Source organism: Polypterus senegalus, chromosome 11, assembly GCF_016835505.1.
Source record: "Polypterus senegalus isolate Bchr_013 chromosome 11, ASM1683550v1, whole genome shotgun sequence".
Lineage (NCBI taxonomy): Eukaryota > Metazoa > Chordata > Cladistia > Polypteriformes > Polypteridae > Polypterus > Polypterus senegalus.
Genome location: NC_053164.1, coordinates 141,907,071 through 141,927,201, shown reverse-complemented (window position 1 = coordinate 141,927,201; position 20,131 = coordinate 141,907,071). Strand labels below are relative to the sequence as shown.

The 20,131-nt window shown below is 38.8% G+C and overlaps 1 protein-coding gene across 1 annotated transcript in view; it reads right to left on the bottom strand.

Moving 5' to 3' along the window:
- helb (helicase (DNA) B) overlaps positions 1-20,131 on the bottom strand; it is an 89,163-nt gene that overhangs the window by 63,306 nt on the left and 5,726 nt on the right. Inside the window, exons 2-4 of the mRNA XM_039769732.1 lie at positions 5,849-6,217; positions 5,568-5,752; positions 2,142-2,870 (exon numbers count right to left, since the gene is read on the bottom strand). Of these exons, the coding sequence (XP_039625666.1) occupies positions 2,142-2,870; positions 5,568-5,752; positions 5,849-6,217 (1,283 nt within the window). The remainder of the gene's footprint in view (positions 1-2,141; positions 2,871-5,567; positions 5,753-5,848; positions 6,218-20,131) is intronic.

The window sequence follows — 20,131 nt, the reverse complement described above, 5'->3', positions numbered from 1 at the left end:
TACCTTATCCTTCCATGTAGTAAAGTCATATGAAGATAATTGAAGCACACTCATTTTAAGAAACAGAATACTACAATTTCTTCATAAATGCAGGGGTCATAGAAATGACAATTGCACATAAAGTATACAAACACAGAAGACAGCATGCAAGACTGAGGAGACAGGTAAACATGCAACACAAAAAAGGCTGGCTGTTTACTAGCTACTTAGATCTAATTTACTGTGGCATAGATAAACTGTTTTATAATATCCAGCCTTTAAGGATGGTGTCCGATGTAGAGCGGAATTGCTATTGTGTGGAACATTTCTTGCGTTGGAGTGCACTCTTTCACTTTGCTATGTGGCCCCTTGTCTGTGGATGCTGCCTTCCTCAGATTGCTGTTAGGCTCTTTGCCGTGTCCTCTACAACTTCATATAGAAAACCATTACCCGTTCTGAAACAAGAGTTTAGACTCTAAAGTTTTCTTCTTGAAGTGATATGTTTCTCTGTCTCCTCAAAAAGTGCTTTGACACTGGCACAAAACTTGGCTTGGCTGAATGGCTCTCAGGTTTCTGGATGCCAAAAAATGAGTATTGTTAGTGTGCAACTCTCACATCAACTTTTAGGTTTTAGGAAAGGGAGAAGAGAAGAGTACAGCTAGTAATGAAGGAAAGTGTAAATTCAAGTGATTCGATCAAGGTCTCTTCAAAGAACTAGTGGCTGCTCATAGGAGCATTATTTTCATTATCACATCCAAGCACATTCAGTTTGTGATCACAAGCTCAAGAAATGTCCACTTGGGCACCTTTTGTCTGTGGGATCCTCTGAGAGGTGTCCGCTCAACTCCGATTTACATTTTTGTTCAGATGAAGTACAGATTAGATCAAAGTTGGTTATATTGCTGAATTTCAGCTTCCCTGTTAAATACGCTGTCTTAACAGGCCTTGCGTGTGCCACAAAAACCCCCGAGTATGGCCAATGCCCACTTTGTCCTACACTACAGATATATGTGTGTGTACCAATTCATTTATTTGTTCATTAATCCCTTAAAAATGTGTTCACATCTGACAATTATATACATTAAAATAACTTTGTATTCTGTGAACAAACTTTATATGTCAGAACTGGCTATATTATTTTTTCAAGCATCAATTTAACAATTAGACACTTGTACCGATGCCACCTGAACTATATACTGTCGGAGATGGCAGGAGGGCGACCTGGCCGGGACGCTGGGGTGCTTCCGAGGATGCAGCCAGCACTTCCGCCACACTAGGGCGTGTCAGTGGAAGATTGCTGGGACACACCTGGAGCACATCCGGGAATATAAAAGGGGCCGCCTCCCTTCATACAATGGCTGGAGTTGGGAGAGAAGGAGGCGGCCTGAAGAGTGAGAAGGCAGAGTGTGTTGGCCAGGACGTTTGGGGTTGTGTGGCACTTTGTAAATAATAGGACTGTTAATAAACATGTGTTGGGTGTAACAACAATGTCTGCCTGTCTGTGTCCGGGCCAGTCTCCACAACACACACTTAGTTCATTATTTAAAAAAAAAAAAAAAACCTGAACCCATTTAAATGTTAAATTTAAACATGTTCAATGTAAAAACATAAACTTGTTAATATTTTTCACTTCATTCAATTGTTTTCTTGGAACATCCAATATTTAAATACAACAACTAAAAACTAAGATAGGTCAGTCACTAATTTTAAGTAATATGTACAATATTTTTCAATTGTCATGTAGCTAAAAATGACCATTAATAAATAAGGAACTGTATGTGACCTAAATTAAAAATCTTTCCTGATGCATATTACATTCTCCGATATTTCCAGTGACTTCAAGACAATCCCATCCCCATCAAAAATGAAACCCAGGCCTTGAGTGCAGACTGAAGTTAGAAATCATTCTTGGTCAGAGTATCAAAACATCTCTGTATAACTTAAGTTCCTAGACAACTAAAACATGTTTAAACACTTTAGTGCAACAGTACAAAGCATATTTCCATGCCTCCTGTGGGCTTGCTGCTACTAAAAGTCTACAAATACACAATCCTAACCCCTAACAGTGTCTACTCAAACATTAAATTATCTTTACATAACTTAAAGTATCCCTCACTGTAGGAACATTTTTTCACTTTACGTTTTCTACAAACTACACTTACCTGATGTAATGTGAAAGCATCAAAGCCAGTTCTTTTTTTTAAAAGGGAAGCAGCTTTGCCTGTAGGAGCTGTAAGGAGAACCTTTGGTTGATTTTTCCCATCTAGCACAAGAATTTCCTCTTCCATCAGACTGTTCTCGCCATTCATTAAGTCTAAAAAGGGCAACTCTGCCTCCTCATTGTTTAACTCATTCTTGGCTGCTTCCTGAAATATCAAGCTAACAACAGTGGTTTTCCCACAGCCCCCCTTCCCACTTATCACTGTTACTGGATTGGCACACATCATTTCTGCAGCTTTCACTTGATCAGGGTCCAAGTCTGAGGTGCCCGTATGTCTTTGATATTGTGCTTCTTGGAGAACCTTCTTTACATCTAACTCAATGCACCAAGAGGGTGCATTCACCAGTTGTTCCACACTCTTTACAATGCTCTGCTCACATAAATGCAAATTCCAGGGCATAATCCTTTTAGATTTCTGCATCACAACCCCGTTGTCCTTCAAGAACTTGATGGCATCCCAGACTTTGTCATCAGGAATCATTTTCAGGGATTTGGTTAAATTATTCATCCAGACATAGGTGTGGCCATTTTGCCTGCATGTTTGTTTCAAGGCATCATAGACCATTAGACTATTGCACTGAAGTTCAGGAATACTTTCAAGCAAGTTGCATCTTTTAAATGCTTCCAGAGAAACTTCACAACTGACTAAATTTAATTCTCTGTAGGTCATCTACAAAAAAAAGCCAAGTGAATGAGAATTTAAGCCAACTATAAGCAAAAAAATTACATTAGATGTAACTGGAAAATTTTCAAGTTTCACAGATTTTGGCACTCTTGTGTACAGCATGATTTCACTAAGAACAACAACAAAATTACATTTTTGTCTATACTCTTTCGCCAAAATTCAAGTACAGCTTGTGCTCGATCTAGGTTTCTTAATCAGTTATTCAATTTGGTAGAAAACACCAGTATAAAATGTAAAGTAAACAAACCAGATCAAAATAAACAGCAATAAATGTGGAGATTGGCAAATGTTTAAATAATTTTATTCATTTAATGGTAGAATATAACATTTTAGCTGCTTGCCAACACACACACACTCACTCCAAAATGCATTTAGAACATTTTAGCTGTGTTCACACTGCAGGTTAAAATGACTTGACTATGATTTTTGTCTTATATTGAAATATTTTATTTGACTGTTGTAAGCAGTTCAAAAATACAAGTGTGTACAGATAGATATCTATCCTGAATCAACCCCACAGATGCAAATGAAATAAAAATTTATTTGTAAGACATTCACCCTAATAGAAACAATAAACACAAATGTGCTGGCTGGTGTGCTACTTAATATTATTTCAGTTTAGTACATTTATAAAAGTTGTCTCAGTGATGAACATAGAATACAAAACAGTAGCAGTCGCTCCGAGCATAAATAGCACTGCCATATCTATACGTAGACACCTGTGCACACAAAAATAGGAACCAGGACTGGAAAGAGAGAGATTTGTTGGGTTTTAATGCATTTAGTGGTTTAACAATTTCAGTGTTAAGGAGACATACAACTACTTATATCAACTTTGTTTTCCAAGCCTCTCAGCCAAATATGGAAAAGGTACACCAGTTCCATTATAAAACGCTTCCTAACTGGCCTGAATTGGCTGGTGACAGTTAACTCATATACTTATTAAGTCTGCCACCTTTTTGTCCCATGGACATGCTGAGCCAGTGATATCTTGACATCCAAAGCAAAGATATAATGAAGGTCACATAAAATTAGATTTAGCCCATACTAGCACAGACAAATTCAAAAACATTACTTTTATTTAAAAAAAATGCTTAGGAGAATTAGCTTTAAAATATTTAGTTGTAAATCTTTCGTATTGGGAAAAGCACAATTTGACAAACAAAAGTAATGCTTGTTTATGGAGGATAATACAGATTTATCAGAAGGAATGAGGAAAAGCAAAGAGCACTTGAAGCAATCATAAAACCGGACTTTGTCTAGACAGACAAGGACCTACAACTGCTTTTAAAAGTTACAAATGAGTAGAATGTAGCCAAAGCCAAACATAGTACTGGCTGGGTGTCCTCTTAAAATAAATACAGCAGATTGTTTCAGGGGGCAACACTCATTGGTTGAGGCAGAAAAATCTGAAAAATTCTATAACAAAATAAACACGATTGCCACAGGTCCTGCCACAATAAAACAAACTTGCAAGAGCATGCATTTTCAAATGTATACATTTTGGAATAATTTTTCAAAACAATTCATTTTCAGCGTTCAAAAACACATTTCAGTATGAATGGACAGCCACAACAAATTAGAAGGGGGGAAAAAAAAAAAAAGATTCTTTTTCAAATGTATTTATATTAACCTCCTTAGCATTAGACCCAAGCATCATTTGGACTGTAAAAACAGTGCTAAAAGCATCAGTCCCAAGTGTCACTCCGGCAATGGTATACACACACATCTCACATAAGACCCAAGGATTACTCGGGTTGTAAAAGTGCTAACAGCGTAAGTGCTAAGCGTTACTCGGACAACAGTATATGCGTGTCTTATGTAAGCATCAGGCCCAAGAATTACCCAGGTAACAGTGTAGACAAGTCTTCTCCTAATCTCATAATAGCATCTTGTAAGAAATGCCTCTCATCAGCAGTGTTGAAACAGTGAATCTGTCTTCAGGCACTGAAACTGAAAGCTATTTTGGTGAATTCGAAAGGGACGCTCACATCACTCGCACATATGCAGTGTGCTGTTCATAATATTAGTATCATTATACTTTCTATGATTCTGACATTGTACTTTTAGTGTTTAACATGTTTTACAGTAGAAAGATGACAAAAAAAATAATTTTTCAATCCAAAAAAATGCAATGCTTTTGACATGTATTTTGGAGAAAAAAAATGTAACGCTAAGGAGGCTAATGAGAACTGTGTCTTAATTGAGGACAGTACATTTCTGGACACTTCAGATTCAAGCATCCAACCACAAGTCACAGTCATGTCTCATACAAAGTGTCTGTATTGAATATAGCACTGCACAAGAAAGTTGTCCACACTTCTCTAAAAAGATTGGATCTGCATCACAAGTGATAAGAAGGAAAAAAATCCACTTCTTATGAACATAGTCTTTGTGCACTCATTATCAGACACAAATAGACTCAAACGGTTGGAGGCGAGTAGAAGAGCATCATACTGGTTTAGGAAAATGCATTGAATATTGTGTATTAATGTCTGACGCTCAAGACCAATATGAAAAATCAAACCAATGGGGAGTGACAGTAACATAAGAAGATTGAAATGACAGGGACAGAAGCATTTTTATGGTGATCACATCATTATTTTTACCTTTTACTACAAAATGCACCTGGAAAACACAGATATTACTAATGGTGCAATACACCTGGATCATCATACTTACATTTCGAAATCCAAGTTTCCAAACATTTTCCTTTAGGATGGTGTCTAGTTTCTCCAAGAAACATGATTCTTCATCTTCTTTAGAATATGTTAATATGGAATTTACAAATTCACGGGGCAATAAATTTGGCAGGTAATAAATTATAAGTGGAAATCGTGCAGCAACCTGTACAGCTTTGCCACTAGCTAACGTAAAAGAAAACACAAAAAAGATTATAGAAATGAATGCTATGGGAAACAGAATAATACCAAATATGCTTTCAAATAAAAGATTGTCATTACCCATTGAGTTGATCCTTTTCATTATATCTTCTGCTATTTCATCAGCATGATCCAACTTCTCTTTCGAAAACTTTTCCAGTATGCTGGGCAAATTGTCAAACTCAATTTCTTTCTGTTTCCCTCCAAAAAGCCACTGGCAAAAGATGGCTACATTCTCTGAGGGGACTTGGCAACTTGTTAGGAACAAGGACATCAATGATTTGCTCTCTGATCCCAGCTGAGTCCGTAAGGCATAGAAAGGATAACCATCTGCACTGTACAGGGATTCTTTGGATCGTACAAGTACTGTGATCTTCCACCATGGGTCAGTCAATGGAAGGCGCCCCACAAAAAAATGCTTCTTGTTTGATTTCAGATCTTGAAAAAAAACTAAAAGAATGTAAAGAAAAAACAACAGATTAGAATACTCATATTTACTTGTTTTGTTCAAAAATTATGCAATGAGTAACTAGATGAAAGAAACTTATCCACTATTTAAGGCATCTCTATCCATTTATTTTCAAGATCTCTTGTCTGAGTGAAGTTTGCACTGGCTACACCCCAAGAGCAGAAGACTGGACTCGCTTTGGCCAGTAACAGAATCCAGTTTTATTTGTAAAAATAAAAGTCAGGACTCGGGTTTAGTGGGTAAAACAAAAACACACGTCCATCAAGATCAGCATGCGGATAGGTCATTATCTTACTTTAACGGAAATACAGATACCATTATTAACATTATCTGTGTACAACAGGGCTTTTTATCCGACTTCTGCTGGTCCTCATTACTGATAAAATGGTACCTATAGCAAATTAGGTATGCTGCTAGCTAAATAGTTCTACAGTATCTCTATAGCTCTCTCTCTCTGATATAGAGATATATCTATCTATCTATATATCTATATCTATATCTATATCTCTATCTCACACTCAGCAAAAAAAAAAAAAGTCTTCTGACTTAACTGTTTTTACATTCAGTAAACTTAATGTGTAAATATTTGTATGAACACCAAGAGTCAACACCATAAGACATAAACTAAAAATGTTTCACAATGTGTCCCTGAATGAAGGGAGGCTCAAAATCAAAAGTACCAGTCAGTATCTGGTGTGGCCACCAGCTGCTTGAAGTACTGCAGTGCATCTCCTCCTCATGGACTGGACCAGATTTGTCAGTTCTTGCTGTGAGATGTTACCCCACTCTTCCACCAAGGCACCTGCAAGTTTCTGGACATTTCTGGGGGGAATGGCCCTAGCCATTGATCCAAATCGATCCCGCTCCAGGGTACAGGCCTCGGTGTAATGCTCATTCCTTCGACGATAAACACGAATCCATCCATCACCCCTGGTAAGACAAAACCGTGACTCATCAGTGAAGAGCACTTTTTGCCACTCCTGTCTGGTCCAGCGAAGGTGGGTTTGTGCTCATAGGCGGCGTTGTTGCTGTTGATGTCTGGTAAGGGCCTGCTTTACAACAGGCCTACAAGCCCTCAGTCCAGCCTCTCTCAGCCTATTGCGGACAGTCTGAGCACTGATGGAGGGATTGTGTGTTCCTGGTGTGACTTGGTCAGTTGTTGTGGCCATCCTGTACCTGTCACGCAGGTGTGATATTCGGATGTACTGATCCTGTGCAGGTGTTGTTACACGTGGTCTTCCACTGCGAGGATGATCAGCTGTCCTTCCTGTCTCCCTGTAGCGCTGTCTTCGGCGTCTCACAGTGCGGACATGGAAATTTATTGCCCTAGCCACATCAGCAGTCCTCATGCCTCCCTGCAGCATGCCTAATGCACGTTCACGCAGATGAGCAGGGACCCTGGGCATCTTTCTTTGGGTGTTTTTCACAGTCGGTAGACAAGTCTCTTTAGTGTCCTGCGTTTTTAGAACTGTGACCTCAAATGCCTACTTTCTGTAAGCTGTTAAGGTCTTAACGACCATTCCACAGGTGCATGTTAATTAATTGATTATGGTTAATTGAACATGCATGGAACATGTTTAAACCCTTTACAATGAAGATCTGTAAAGTTATTTGGATTTTTAAAACATTATTGTTGAAATACACAGTCCTGAAAAAGGAACGTTTCTTTTTTTGCTGAGTGTATGTGTGTATATGTGTATATATATATATCTCAAAAAAATTAAAGGAACACTTTTTAATCAGAGTATAGTATCAAGTCAGTGAAACTTCTGGGATATTGATCTGGTCAGTTAAGTAGCAGAGGGGGCTGTTAATCAGTTTCAGATACTTTGGTGTTAATGGAATTAACAACAGGTTCACTAGAGAGGCAACAATGAGACCACCCCCAAAACAGGAATGGTTTAACCGGTGGAGGCCACTGACATATTTCCCTTCACATCTTTTCTGACTATTTTTTCACTAGTTTTGCATTTGGCTACAGTCAGTGTCACTGCTGGTAGCATGATGCAATATCTGGGCCCTACAGAGATTGCACAGGTAGTCCACCTTCTCCAGGATGACATATCAATACATGCCATTGCCAGAAGGTTTGCTGTGTCTCCCAGCAGTCTCAAGGGCTTGGAGGAGATTCCAGGAGACAGGCAGTTACTCCAAGAGAGCTGGACAGGGCTGTAGAAGGTCCTTAACCCATCAGCAGGACTGGTATCTGCTCCTTTGTGCAAGGAGGAACAGGATGAGCACTGCCAGAACCCTACAAAATGACCTCCAGCAGGCCACTGGTGTGAATGTCTCTGAGAAAACAATCAGAAACAGACTTCATGAGGGCGGCCTGAGGGCCTGACACTGCCTGGCACCGTGGAGCTCAATTGTCATTTGCCATAGAATACCAGAATTGGCAGGTCCACCACTGGCACCCTGTGCTTTTCACAGTTAAGAGAAGGTTCACCCTGAGCACATGTGACAGACGTGAAAGGATCTGGAGAAGCCGTGGAGAACGTTATACTGCCTGTAACATCATTCAGCATGACCGGTTTGGTGGTGGGTCAGTAATGGTCTGGGGTGTCATATCCATGGAGGAATGCACAGACCTCTACAGGCTAAACAACAGCACCTTGACTGCCATTAGGTATCGGGATGAAATCCTTGGACCCATTGTCAGACTCTGTGCTGGTACAATGGGTCTTGGGTTCCTCCTGGTGCACGACAATGCCCAGCCTCATGTGGTGAGAGTATGCAGGCAGTTCCTGGAGGATGAAGGAATTGATACCATTGACTGGCCTCCACGCTCACCTGACTTAAATCCAACAGAACACCTCTGGGACTTTATGTTTCGGTCCATACGACACCACCAGGTTACACCTCAGACTGTCCAGTAGCTCAATGATGCCCTGGTCCAGATCTGGGAGAAAATCCCCTATATATATACACATACATACATACACACACACACAATATAGATATATACAGTATAGATATACAGTATATATATATATATATATACATATATACACACACACACACACACACACATATATACACTGTATATCTATCTATATATATCTATATCTATATAGATATATAGATATATATAGAGAGAGAGAGCACAAATGGTGGAGTGGTGAACGCTGGTGTGACTGCTCGCCACTGCCTCCCCCCTTTTTAGAGATTAACTTCTTAAATACCTTTTAATTAACTTCTCTTAAGCATTTTTTGAACTCATAACAACTTTTGTGGACTCTTTGTGAACTCTTCAAGTAAACTTTTAACCAAATTGAACTCGATTTGAAACCTTATCGGGATTCGCTGGGTGCGGTCAACAACTCCAACGATGGCCGGATTAGTGCAAGGAAACTGGATATGCAGGGCTCTTACCGGTCTTGTACTAACCCTTTGCCTCCTGTCAATGATGATTCAGCCAGTTTCAAGCCTGTATCAATATTCGGCGCCGGATCTTCTTCGACTTCGTCCAAGGATGACTGGATCTCCTATGGACATTTTTTTTCAGCCACGACGGAGATATATCCACAGAGGCTCCCGCCGGAATTTTCAACAGGACACTTGAGCTCCAATAACCTCTTCCTGGTCCACTTCTCGTCCATCGCTGAGGCCATCTAACAGAGCTTCGGATCCGAGTGCGTTAGCCAGCCTAGCTACGGTGGCTAGCGCTCCTGCTCATTTCAGCGAGGATACCATCAACTTTGCTCATCTCAACATCCGTTCCCTTACAGGAAAGGCCCATCTCATTCAGGATCTTCTCACGGATCGTAACATCGACATCCTCTCTCTAAATGAGACGTGGCAGCAACCCCAGGATTTTACTTTGCTCAACTTTGCTCCTCCCGGGTTTGTTTACATGGCGCAACCTCGCAACTCTGGTCGTGGAGGAGGTCTCGTGAGACAACGCGAGTTACGCCGCTGACAGTTTCTTCCCACAGTTCATTTGAGTCTCGTGTTTGTCAACTACCTGGCTCTATTCCCACCATTGTTGCAACTATTTACCGTCCCCCTAAATTCAACAAAGAGTTTCTGAATGACTTTTCTGCTTTTTTAGCTTATTTGTCCTCGTTATCTTTGAACATAATAATAATGGGTGATTTTAACATTCATTTGGATAACAGTCCTTGGTGACCAGATTTTATCTCTTGTCTTGATAACTTTGACTTTCAGCAGTTTATGGAAACCCCGACACATTCCGAAGGACATATCTTGGATTTAATTTGCTGTACTGGACTTACTCCTAATGACTGTACTGTGAAAGAATTTCCCTTTTCAGATAATTTTCTCCTTACATTCAATATGACTCTTACTGTCTACACAATCAAACCTCTTCGTGTAATAACTTTTAGGAATCTTAAAAATATCAACATGGACAATTTTCAATTAGGTATTGATACACTTGTGGAATCATTACAAACCATTTCTCCGCCAGATTTAGTTAACTTTTATAATGAAGGACTTCTTGACATTTTGAATTTGGTGGTCCCACTCAAAAACCCATCAGTTTCATTTACACACACTGCACCATGGTTTACACCAACTTTGCAAATTTTAAAATCTAAAGGTCGGCAATTAGAACGGCTGTACAAGAAGACAGGTCTTAATGTTCATAAAGAAATGTATTCCAGCCATATGCATCACTATAGGGACAGCATACGGCATGCTAAAGCTGCCTATTTTACTGATCTAATTTCTTCCAATAAGGGGAACTCTGGAACACTTTTTTCCCTGCTCAAATCGCTAACAAGTCCCCAAGACTCTCTTTCCTTGCACTGCCTTTCTAACGAATTCTATAACACCTTAATGACATTTTTTAATGATAAAATCCAGGCAATACATTATAAATTTAGGCTCTGTTGCTACTGACTCCACCACTGATGATTTTCCTCCTCCTACTCATTCATTTTCCATGTTTGAGCTTCCCTCCACCTCAGAAATCATGGATCTCATCAATAGCTCTAAGCCTTCGACCTATCACTTGGATCCAAATCCCACTGCCTTGGTTAAAGCCTGCCTTCCCTCGCCAATTCCTCTCGTTGTTTCAATTATTCACTCGTCACTTTCCACCGGAATTGTTCACCAGTCTATGAAAACTGCAGTGATCGACTCCTTACTGAAAAAAACCTGGGGTTGACCCTACTGACTTCAATAATTTCCGACCAATTTCTAATCTTCCTTTTATTTCAAAGGTTCTTGAAAAAAACTGTGGCTTCCCAACTACATTAGCATTTAACAGTTTATACGAACCATTCCAGTCAGGCTTCCAATGATTTCACAGCACTGAGACGGCACTAATTAAGATCACTAACGATCTCTTAGTGGCTGCAGATTCAGGCCTAATTACAATCCTTGTTCTTCTTGACCTCAGTGCTGCATTTGACACTGTCTGTCACTTCACCTTACTAAAAAGGTTATCTGCACTAGGTATTTCTCACATTCCGTTAAACTGGTTTAAGTCATATCTGACAGACAGAACTCAATTCATTCAGCTGGACACATGTACCTCTACTCTCACTCCTGTAGTATCTGGGGTTCCTCAAGGTTCTGTCCTTGGCCCCTTGCTGTTTATCATTTATCTGCTACCTTTGGGTGTCATTGTTCGTAAATGGAAGATAAACTTTCATTGTTACGCAGACGACACCCAGTTATATATTTCAACTTCACCATCCTCACTTACTGATTGTCTTGCCGAGATTAAGTCCTGGTTCTCTTCTAACTTCTTGCAGTTGAACTCCAATAAAACTGAGGTGCTTCTTATGGGCACAAAATCTGCAATAGCGAAGGCATCAAAGATCTCAGTATTAATAGACAATACATCTGTTACCTGTACTGATCAGATAAAAAGCCTTGGTGTAATTCTGGACAGCACGTTGTCTTTCCAGTCTCACATTAGTTCTGTTACTCGAGCAGCTTACTTCCACCTGCGAAACATTAATCGCCTACGTCCATTTCTGTCAAATCATTCTACTGCCATTTTAGTCAACAGTTTGGTCACCTCCTGCTTGGACTATTGCAACTCACTTCTCTTTGGTCTGTCCCAAAAGTTACTACATAAACTTCAACTTGTTCAAAATTCGGCTGCTCATATAATTACTAAAACACCCTACTCTGATCACATCACACCCGTTATTCAGCAGCTTCATTGGCTGCCAATGAAGTTTAGGGACAACTACAAAATTTTAGTCCTTACATATAAGGCCATTCATAATCTTGCCCCCATATATGTCACTGAGCTCCTACAAGTCACTAAATCCTCTCGCATGCTCAGATCCTCTTCTTCCATCAACTTAAATAATCCACCAGCACGTCTTGTCATGATGGGATACCGAGCATTTAGCAGATCAGCACCTTCCATATGGAACTCATTACCTGCTTACCTAAGGAACATGACTACCCTTCACCAATTCCAGGCTAATCTCAAAACTCATCTGTTCAAAATTGCTTATTCACTGTAACTGTCATTGGCTTTTATCTGATGTTTTACTTGGGTTTTAAATTTTCTAGTCATTGAATGTTTTATTTTTTAACCCGATTGTACAGTGACCTTGAGTTTTTTGAAAGGCGCTCTAAAAATTATATTATATATATATATATATATATATATATATATATACACACACACACACACACACACACACACACACACATATATACACACACACACACACACACACACATATACATATATACACACACACAGATACACACACATACACACACACCACATATACACACATATACACTCAGCAAAAAAAGAAACGTCCTCTGACTTTCAACTGTTTTTACTTTCAGTAAACTTAATGTGTAAATATTTGTATGAACACTAAAAGAGTCAACACCATAAGACATAAACTAAAAATGTTTCACAATGTGTCCCTGAATGAAGGGAGGCTCAAAATCAAAAGTACCAGTCAGTATCTGGTGTGGCCACCAGCTGCTTGAAGTACTGCAGTGCATCTCCTCCTCATGGACTGGACCAGATTTGTCAGTTCTTGCTGTGAGATGTTACCCCACTCTTCCACCAAGGCACCTGCAAGTTCCTGGACATTTCTGGGGGTAATGGCCCTAGCCCTCACCCTGCGATCCAACAGGTCCCAGACGTGCTCAATTCTTTCGACGATAAACACGAATCCGTCCATCACCCCTGGTGAGACAAAACCGTGATTCATCAGTGAAGAGCACTTTTTGCCACTCCTGTCTGGTCCAGCGAAGGTGGGTTTGTGCCCATAGGCGGCGTTGTTGCTGGCGATGTCTGGTAAGGACCTGCCTTACAACAGGCCTACAAGCCCTCAGTCCAGCCTCTCTCAGCCTATTGTGGACAGTCTGAGCAGTGATGGAGGGATTGTGTGTTCCTGGTGTGACTCGGGCAGTTGTTGTGGCCATCCTGTACCTGTCACGCAGGTGTGATATTCGGATGTACCGATCCTGTGCAGGTGTTGTTACACGTGGTCTTCCACTGCGAGGATGATCAGCTGTCCTTCCTGTCTCCCTGTAGCGCTGTCTTAGGTGTCTCACGGTGCGGACATGGCAATTTATTGCCCTAGCCACATCAGCAGTCCTCATGCCTCCCTGCAGCATGCCTAATGCACGTTCACGCAGATGAGCAGGGACCCTGGGCATCTTTCTTTGGGTGTTTTTCACAGTCGGTAGACAAGTCTCTTTAGTGTCCTGCGTTTTAGAACTGTGACCTTAAATGCCTACTTTCTGTAAGCTGTTAAGGTCTTAATGACCATTCCACAGGTGCATGTTAATTAATTGATTATGGTTAATTGAACATGCATGGAAAACATTGTTTAAACCCTTTACAATGAAGATCTGTAAAGTTATTTGGATTTTTAAAACATTATTGTTGAAATACACAGTCCTGGAAAAAGGAACGTTTCTTTTTTGCTGAGTGTATTATATATATATATATAAAAAAATGAGAGAGAGAGAGAGAGAGAGAGAGAGAGAGAGAGAGAGAGAGAGACAGAGACAGAGACAGAGACAGACAGGAAAGTATTCAGACCCCCTTTAATTTTTCACTCTTTGTTATATTGCAGCCATTTGCTAAAATCATTTAAATTATTTTTTTTCCCTCATTAATGTACACACAGCACCCCATATTGACAGACAAAAAAGAATTTTTGAAATTGTTGCAGATTTATTAAAAAGAAAAACTGAAATATCACATGGTCCTAAGTATTCAGACCCTTTGCTCAGTATTTAGTAGAAGCACCCTTTTGAGCTAATACAGCCATGAGTCTTCTTGGGAAAGATGCAACAAGTTTTTCACACCTGGCTTTGGGGATCCTCTGCCATTCCTCCTTGCAGATCCTCTCCAGTTCTGTCAGGATGGATGGTAAACGATGGTGGACAGCCATTTTTAGGTCTCTCCAGATATGCTCAATTGGGTTTAAGTCAGGGCTCTGGCTGGGCCATTCAAGAACAGTCACAGAGTTGTTGTGAAGCCACTCCTTCGTTATTTTAGCTGTGTGCTTAGGGTCATTGTCTTGTTGGAAGGTAAACCTTCGGCCCAGTCTGAGGTCCTTAGCACTCTGGAGAAGGTTTTTGTCCAGGATATCCCTGTACTTGGCCGCATTCATCTTTCCCTCTATTGCAACCAGTCGTCCTGTCCCTGCAGCTGAAAAACACCCCCACAGCATGATGCTGCCACCGCCATGCTTCACTGTGGGGACTGTATTGGACAAGTGATGAGCAGTGCCTGGTTTTCTCCACACATACCGCTTAGAAATAAGGCCAAAAAGTTCTCTCTTGGTCTCATCAGACCAGAGAATCTTCAGGTGTCTTTTGACTCCTTTTGATGCGGGCTGTCATGTGTCTTGCACTGAGGAGAGGCTTCCGACAGGTTACCCTGCCATAAAGCCCTGACTGGTGGAGGGCTGCAGTAATGGTTGACTTTCTAAAACTGTCTCCCATCTCCTGACTGCATCTCTGGAGCTCAGCCAAAGTGATCTTTGGGTTCTTCTTTACCTCTCTCACCAAGGCTCTTCTCCCCCGGTAGCTCAGCTTGGCCGGACGGCCAGCTCTAGGAAGGGTTCTGGTCGTCCCAAACGTCTTAGATTTAAGGATTATAGAGGCCACTGTGCTCTTGGGAACTTTAAGTGCAGCAGAAACTTTTTTGTAACCTTGGCCAGATCTGTGCCTTTCCACAATTCTGTCTCTGAGCTCTTTAGGCAGTTCCTTTGACCTCATGATTCTCATTTGCTCTGACATGCATCGTGAGCTGTAAGGTCCTATAGACAGGTGTGTGGCTTTCCTAATCAAGTCCAATCAGTATAATCAAACACAGCTGGACTCAAATGAAGGTGATCTCAAAGATGAACATGTAAACTCCACACAAATATAAATATATGAGTGTCACAGCAAAGGGTCTGAATACTTAGTACCATGTGATATTTCAGTTTCTTTTTTAATAAATCGGCAACAATTTCAAAAACTCTTTTTTTGTCTGTCAATATGGGGTGCTGTGTGTATTAATGAGGAAAAAAATTAATTTAAAATGATTTTAGCAAATGGCTGCAATATAACAAAGACTGAAAAACTGAAGGGGGTCTGAATACTTTCTGTACCCACTGTGTGTGTGTGTGTGTATATTATTTCTATTTTTGTAAAGACATTTCATAGGCTACAAGCAGGTATTGCACACAATTTTTCTTTAAATAATTATATTTATATTAGATATTATATGCATAGGTTTGAATTTAAGGAAGGAAAAAAAAAAAACAGAAAAAGGTTTTTTTTCACCAAATTTTTAAATTTGATGTACTAGTGTCCTCTAGTGGTAAATTCTAATCTTAGAATTTGGTAACATGAAGTGAAAAAGGAACTGTATACATAAAAGCATACTTTCCCCAAAAAATTATTCAGATTAATATAAAACCAACAAATAACTAAGTATTCAGCATCCAATGAAAGGCCTGCTAGAACATTACAATTCATTTTCTGATGTAAAATATGTAAAGTATTATTTAGGGAAAGCTGCATTATTTGCATAGAGTTGTACTTTGTTGTCTTTATGGACAATGCAGCACATGTACAGAATGGAGTTGAAAAGCTAGCAGAGAAGTAATAAATTTTTAAAAATACACATCAACAACAGTTATCACCAATCTAATAAATGACTAGAACATTTTATTACAACGACCTTGCAATGCATAACAGAAACATTAACATTGTTCCTGCAAGTGCAAAATATAAAATTAGCTTTGCCACACTAGAATCCTTAAAGGTAGCCGATAGCAGACACTATTTTTGGTTAAAAGTGAATGTGATATATATATTTGCTACAGCCAAAAATAACATCTAAGCATTTTCACATTAGCTGATTCACAACCAATGCAAAGCATAAACAATATATCATGTTTCCAATTGAAATCAATAAAGAAGTCATGTTACACTACAAAAGGAGGTACATAAATGTGATACAATTAGACAATAAATTAACATAGCCTATCATTATAATAATTTGCCATTGAATAATACTTATGGGAATGCTCAAGTACATAAAAGTTGATACTGTATTGCATTTCTAAACACTATTTTAAAGGCTGTTTCAAATACATTTATCTGCTGATGTCAGGTATCAACTCGAGATAAAGAAAATAGCTGTGAAAGTGGACCTGTATACATCATATTCAAGGGACTCCAACAGAAAGAAAGAAATAAAATTTATATCGACTACATAGATTATATTATTTATGTTTTTGCCTGTTGAGTAACAACAAAAGAAAGAAGTGGAAAGAACCAGTGCTGAAAAGTATCTGTGAAAATCAACCAATCTATAGTTACATATTGCAACTCAACTAACCAATGCATTTTGAAGCCAAGTGGCATATTTGCTGGCAGCTTTGCAAATCAGTATGAACAACATAAGGATTGTCTAGTAAAGCTCTGATCGCACCATCAAACAAGCAATCTGTTACAGCCTCAAACCAGATGACAACATCCATGCTCCTTGCTATTCTCAGGGTTTGCATTTACTATCACCATCTGTTAGAATACACAGAAGACTTTCTCAAAAGGCAAAAGAGCAACTCCACAACGAGATTCAAGTCAATATGGTTTTAACAAGTGGTCTAATTAAAAAAAAGAAAAGGTTAGATTAAATAAAATGAAGTAGAATTAAAATTTTCATTAAGAAAGTAAATAATTAAACATATCTTGAAAGTAGGGGTAGCAAGTCAGCTAAAGAGAGATAGATAGATAGATAGATAGATAGATAGATAGATAGATAGATAGATAGATAGATAGATAGATAGATAGATAGATAGATAGATAGATAGATAGATAGATAGATAGATAGATAGATAGATAGATAGATAGATAGATAGATAGATAGATAGATAGATAGATAGATAGATAGATAGATAGATAGATAGATAGATAGATCTCAAATATTTTGCTGTGGCTATTTACAAAACTATAAAAACAAGCTGGTGGTTTAATCCAACTGATTATAACCTAAATTTTAACCATTACTTTTGATATTTTGCAGTCATTATTAAAGTGGGTAACATAATACATTTTTATACTTCACTCAAAACACATTCATAAATGTCTTATTTGTAACTGCATTTTAACTAAAATGTGCAATTCAAGCATACAAACAACTCCCAAACAAAAAAGACTCGAAACAGACCATTTTTCAGCAATTACTGTATAATAAACCTTCCTTAGTTGTGCTTCATATATTGTACATTTTATAGCAAGCCCTAGCTACTAATTGTGCTCTAAACTTCTATGTTTTTCTTTCCCCACACTGTCCGGTACTTTAATGTTTACATTACAAAATGCAGCATCAATTTAATGATGTGATCAGCAATTAGGTGAGATGAATTGACAAGCAGATTACACCTTCAAACCGAGTGAAGTGCTACAGATCTCAAAAAGCATTCATTACTAACTTGCCTTAAAGAAAAATGTCCGACAGATAGCAGGCAAGTCTTTATCAAAAGAATACACTTGTTCAATTTAGCATGACAGATTTTTTGATTTTCTGAAAAAATATTCCATGGTGGAAAAAAATCTTTTTACAGATCACAAAACAAAGAAACAAAAGCAAATTAATGGAGGCCATACAACTGAATTTACCGGTATCAAATCAAAAACTGAAATGCAGCCTTGGTGATCTAATGCAGTAAAAAGAACTCCCCTTTCTGAAGCAAAGAATCATTTGTTATTCTACTACTGCATCTCGGAAGACAGTTCAGATGCATTACTAAATACAACTAGCAAGCTCAGGATGGAGATTAAACAAATTCTCAAGCAAAGAGAAAAGTTTATTTTATTTCAGGAGCATAGTACAAATGTTACATAGTATCAAATTGTATACCATAAATATTGTCAACTACAGAAATATAAAATTAAAAACCAATTACGTATTTACTGGTCTTCAGAACAATTAATTTTATTAGAAAGCCTTCAACACTGTACTTTGAAAACCTCTCAAAGTAACTGATGAAAAGTTTGAGAAGCTCCAAGGCTTATAGTGAATGCTGGACAATATAGGAAATAAGACCTCACACCTCCAATTTACAATTTCTCCTAAAATTAGAAGCATTCATATTGTAGATTCCTTTAATAATAAACTAAAAAGCTTAAAACATACAAAAAGAAGTTGGTTTCTAGATCTGTGACTATCAATTCCCAACTAGAAGGACTCAATTTACTTTGGAGAAAAACCCAAATAAAATGTAAGTCTTAAGTTGGATCTAACTTTAAATCACAATATTTACATAAAATCAAGACCAAATTTCTCCTAATTAAAAATATTTTAGCATTAAAGTATTCCCTTAAGATTAAATGATAATCCAAAATTATTCATTTGTATCAAGCACTATTGAATACTGCAATTCTTCACTGAAAGCCTGTTCAAATAACATTGCATGGTTAGAATTCTAACCATTATTATTATTATTCTAATCATTAGGGTGAGAAGCTCAGTCATCCGGGAGGGGCTCAGAGTAGAGCCGCTGCTCCTCCGCATCGTGAGGAGTCAGATGAGGTGCCTCGGGCAACTGATCAGGATGCCTCCTGGACGCCTCCCTGGTGAGGTGTTTCAGGCACATCCAACCGGGAGGAGGCCCTGGGGAAGACCCAGGACACGCTGGAGGGACTATGTCTCCTGGCTGGCCTGGGAACGCTTTGGGATTGGGAGCTGGAAGAAGTGGCTGGGCAGAGGGAAGTCTGGGCCTCTCTGTTTAAGCTGCTGCCCCCGCGATCCGACCCCGGATAAGAGGAAGAGGATGGATGGATGGATGGATGGTTAGAATTCTATCAACATCAATGATGTAAATTTTAACTGCTGTAGATTAAAAAATTAATTATATTTATTGCATGAATCACAGTTTCAGTATGTTCACTGCTGCTTTAATACTAGTTTCCTCTTGGAATCAATGAAGCATCTATTAATCTATAGATCAGTGTCGAAAAATCACTACCTTCTTAAAGTAAAGTCAATTACCCTTCCTTCCAAATAAGTCTACAACAGACTCCAAAATTCTTCTTTTGACAAGCAAGGAATTTCAGCCCCCCTTTGTGCAATTCTAAGCTTTAATTTAACTGTAGTAGGAAGCACAGCCAATATTAAGGATTTCCTGCTGCATCAATATTTATGTAAAGGCTGAGCATTCTAGCTGCTGATCTAGATGTTAAAACTGCATCATTGTCCCATTATTTATTTTAATTGTATCAATAACTGTGAATGGAGGCTAGTAAACCTTTCACATTTTCAACCATTCTGCACTGACCAAGTAGCCATTCCTGACTTTGAAATAGGGAAATCAGAATGTAGGGTGACAATAGCATCATAAAGATGTTAGTGTATTTATAGTATGATTTGAAATTTGAAACTTACTGTATATTTTAACTATATTAAGCTTGGTAAATAAAGGCTT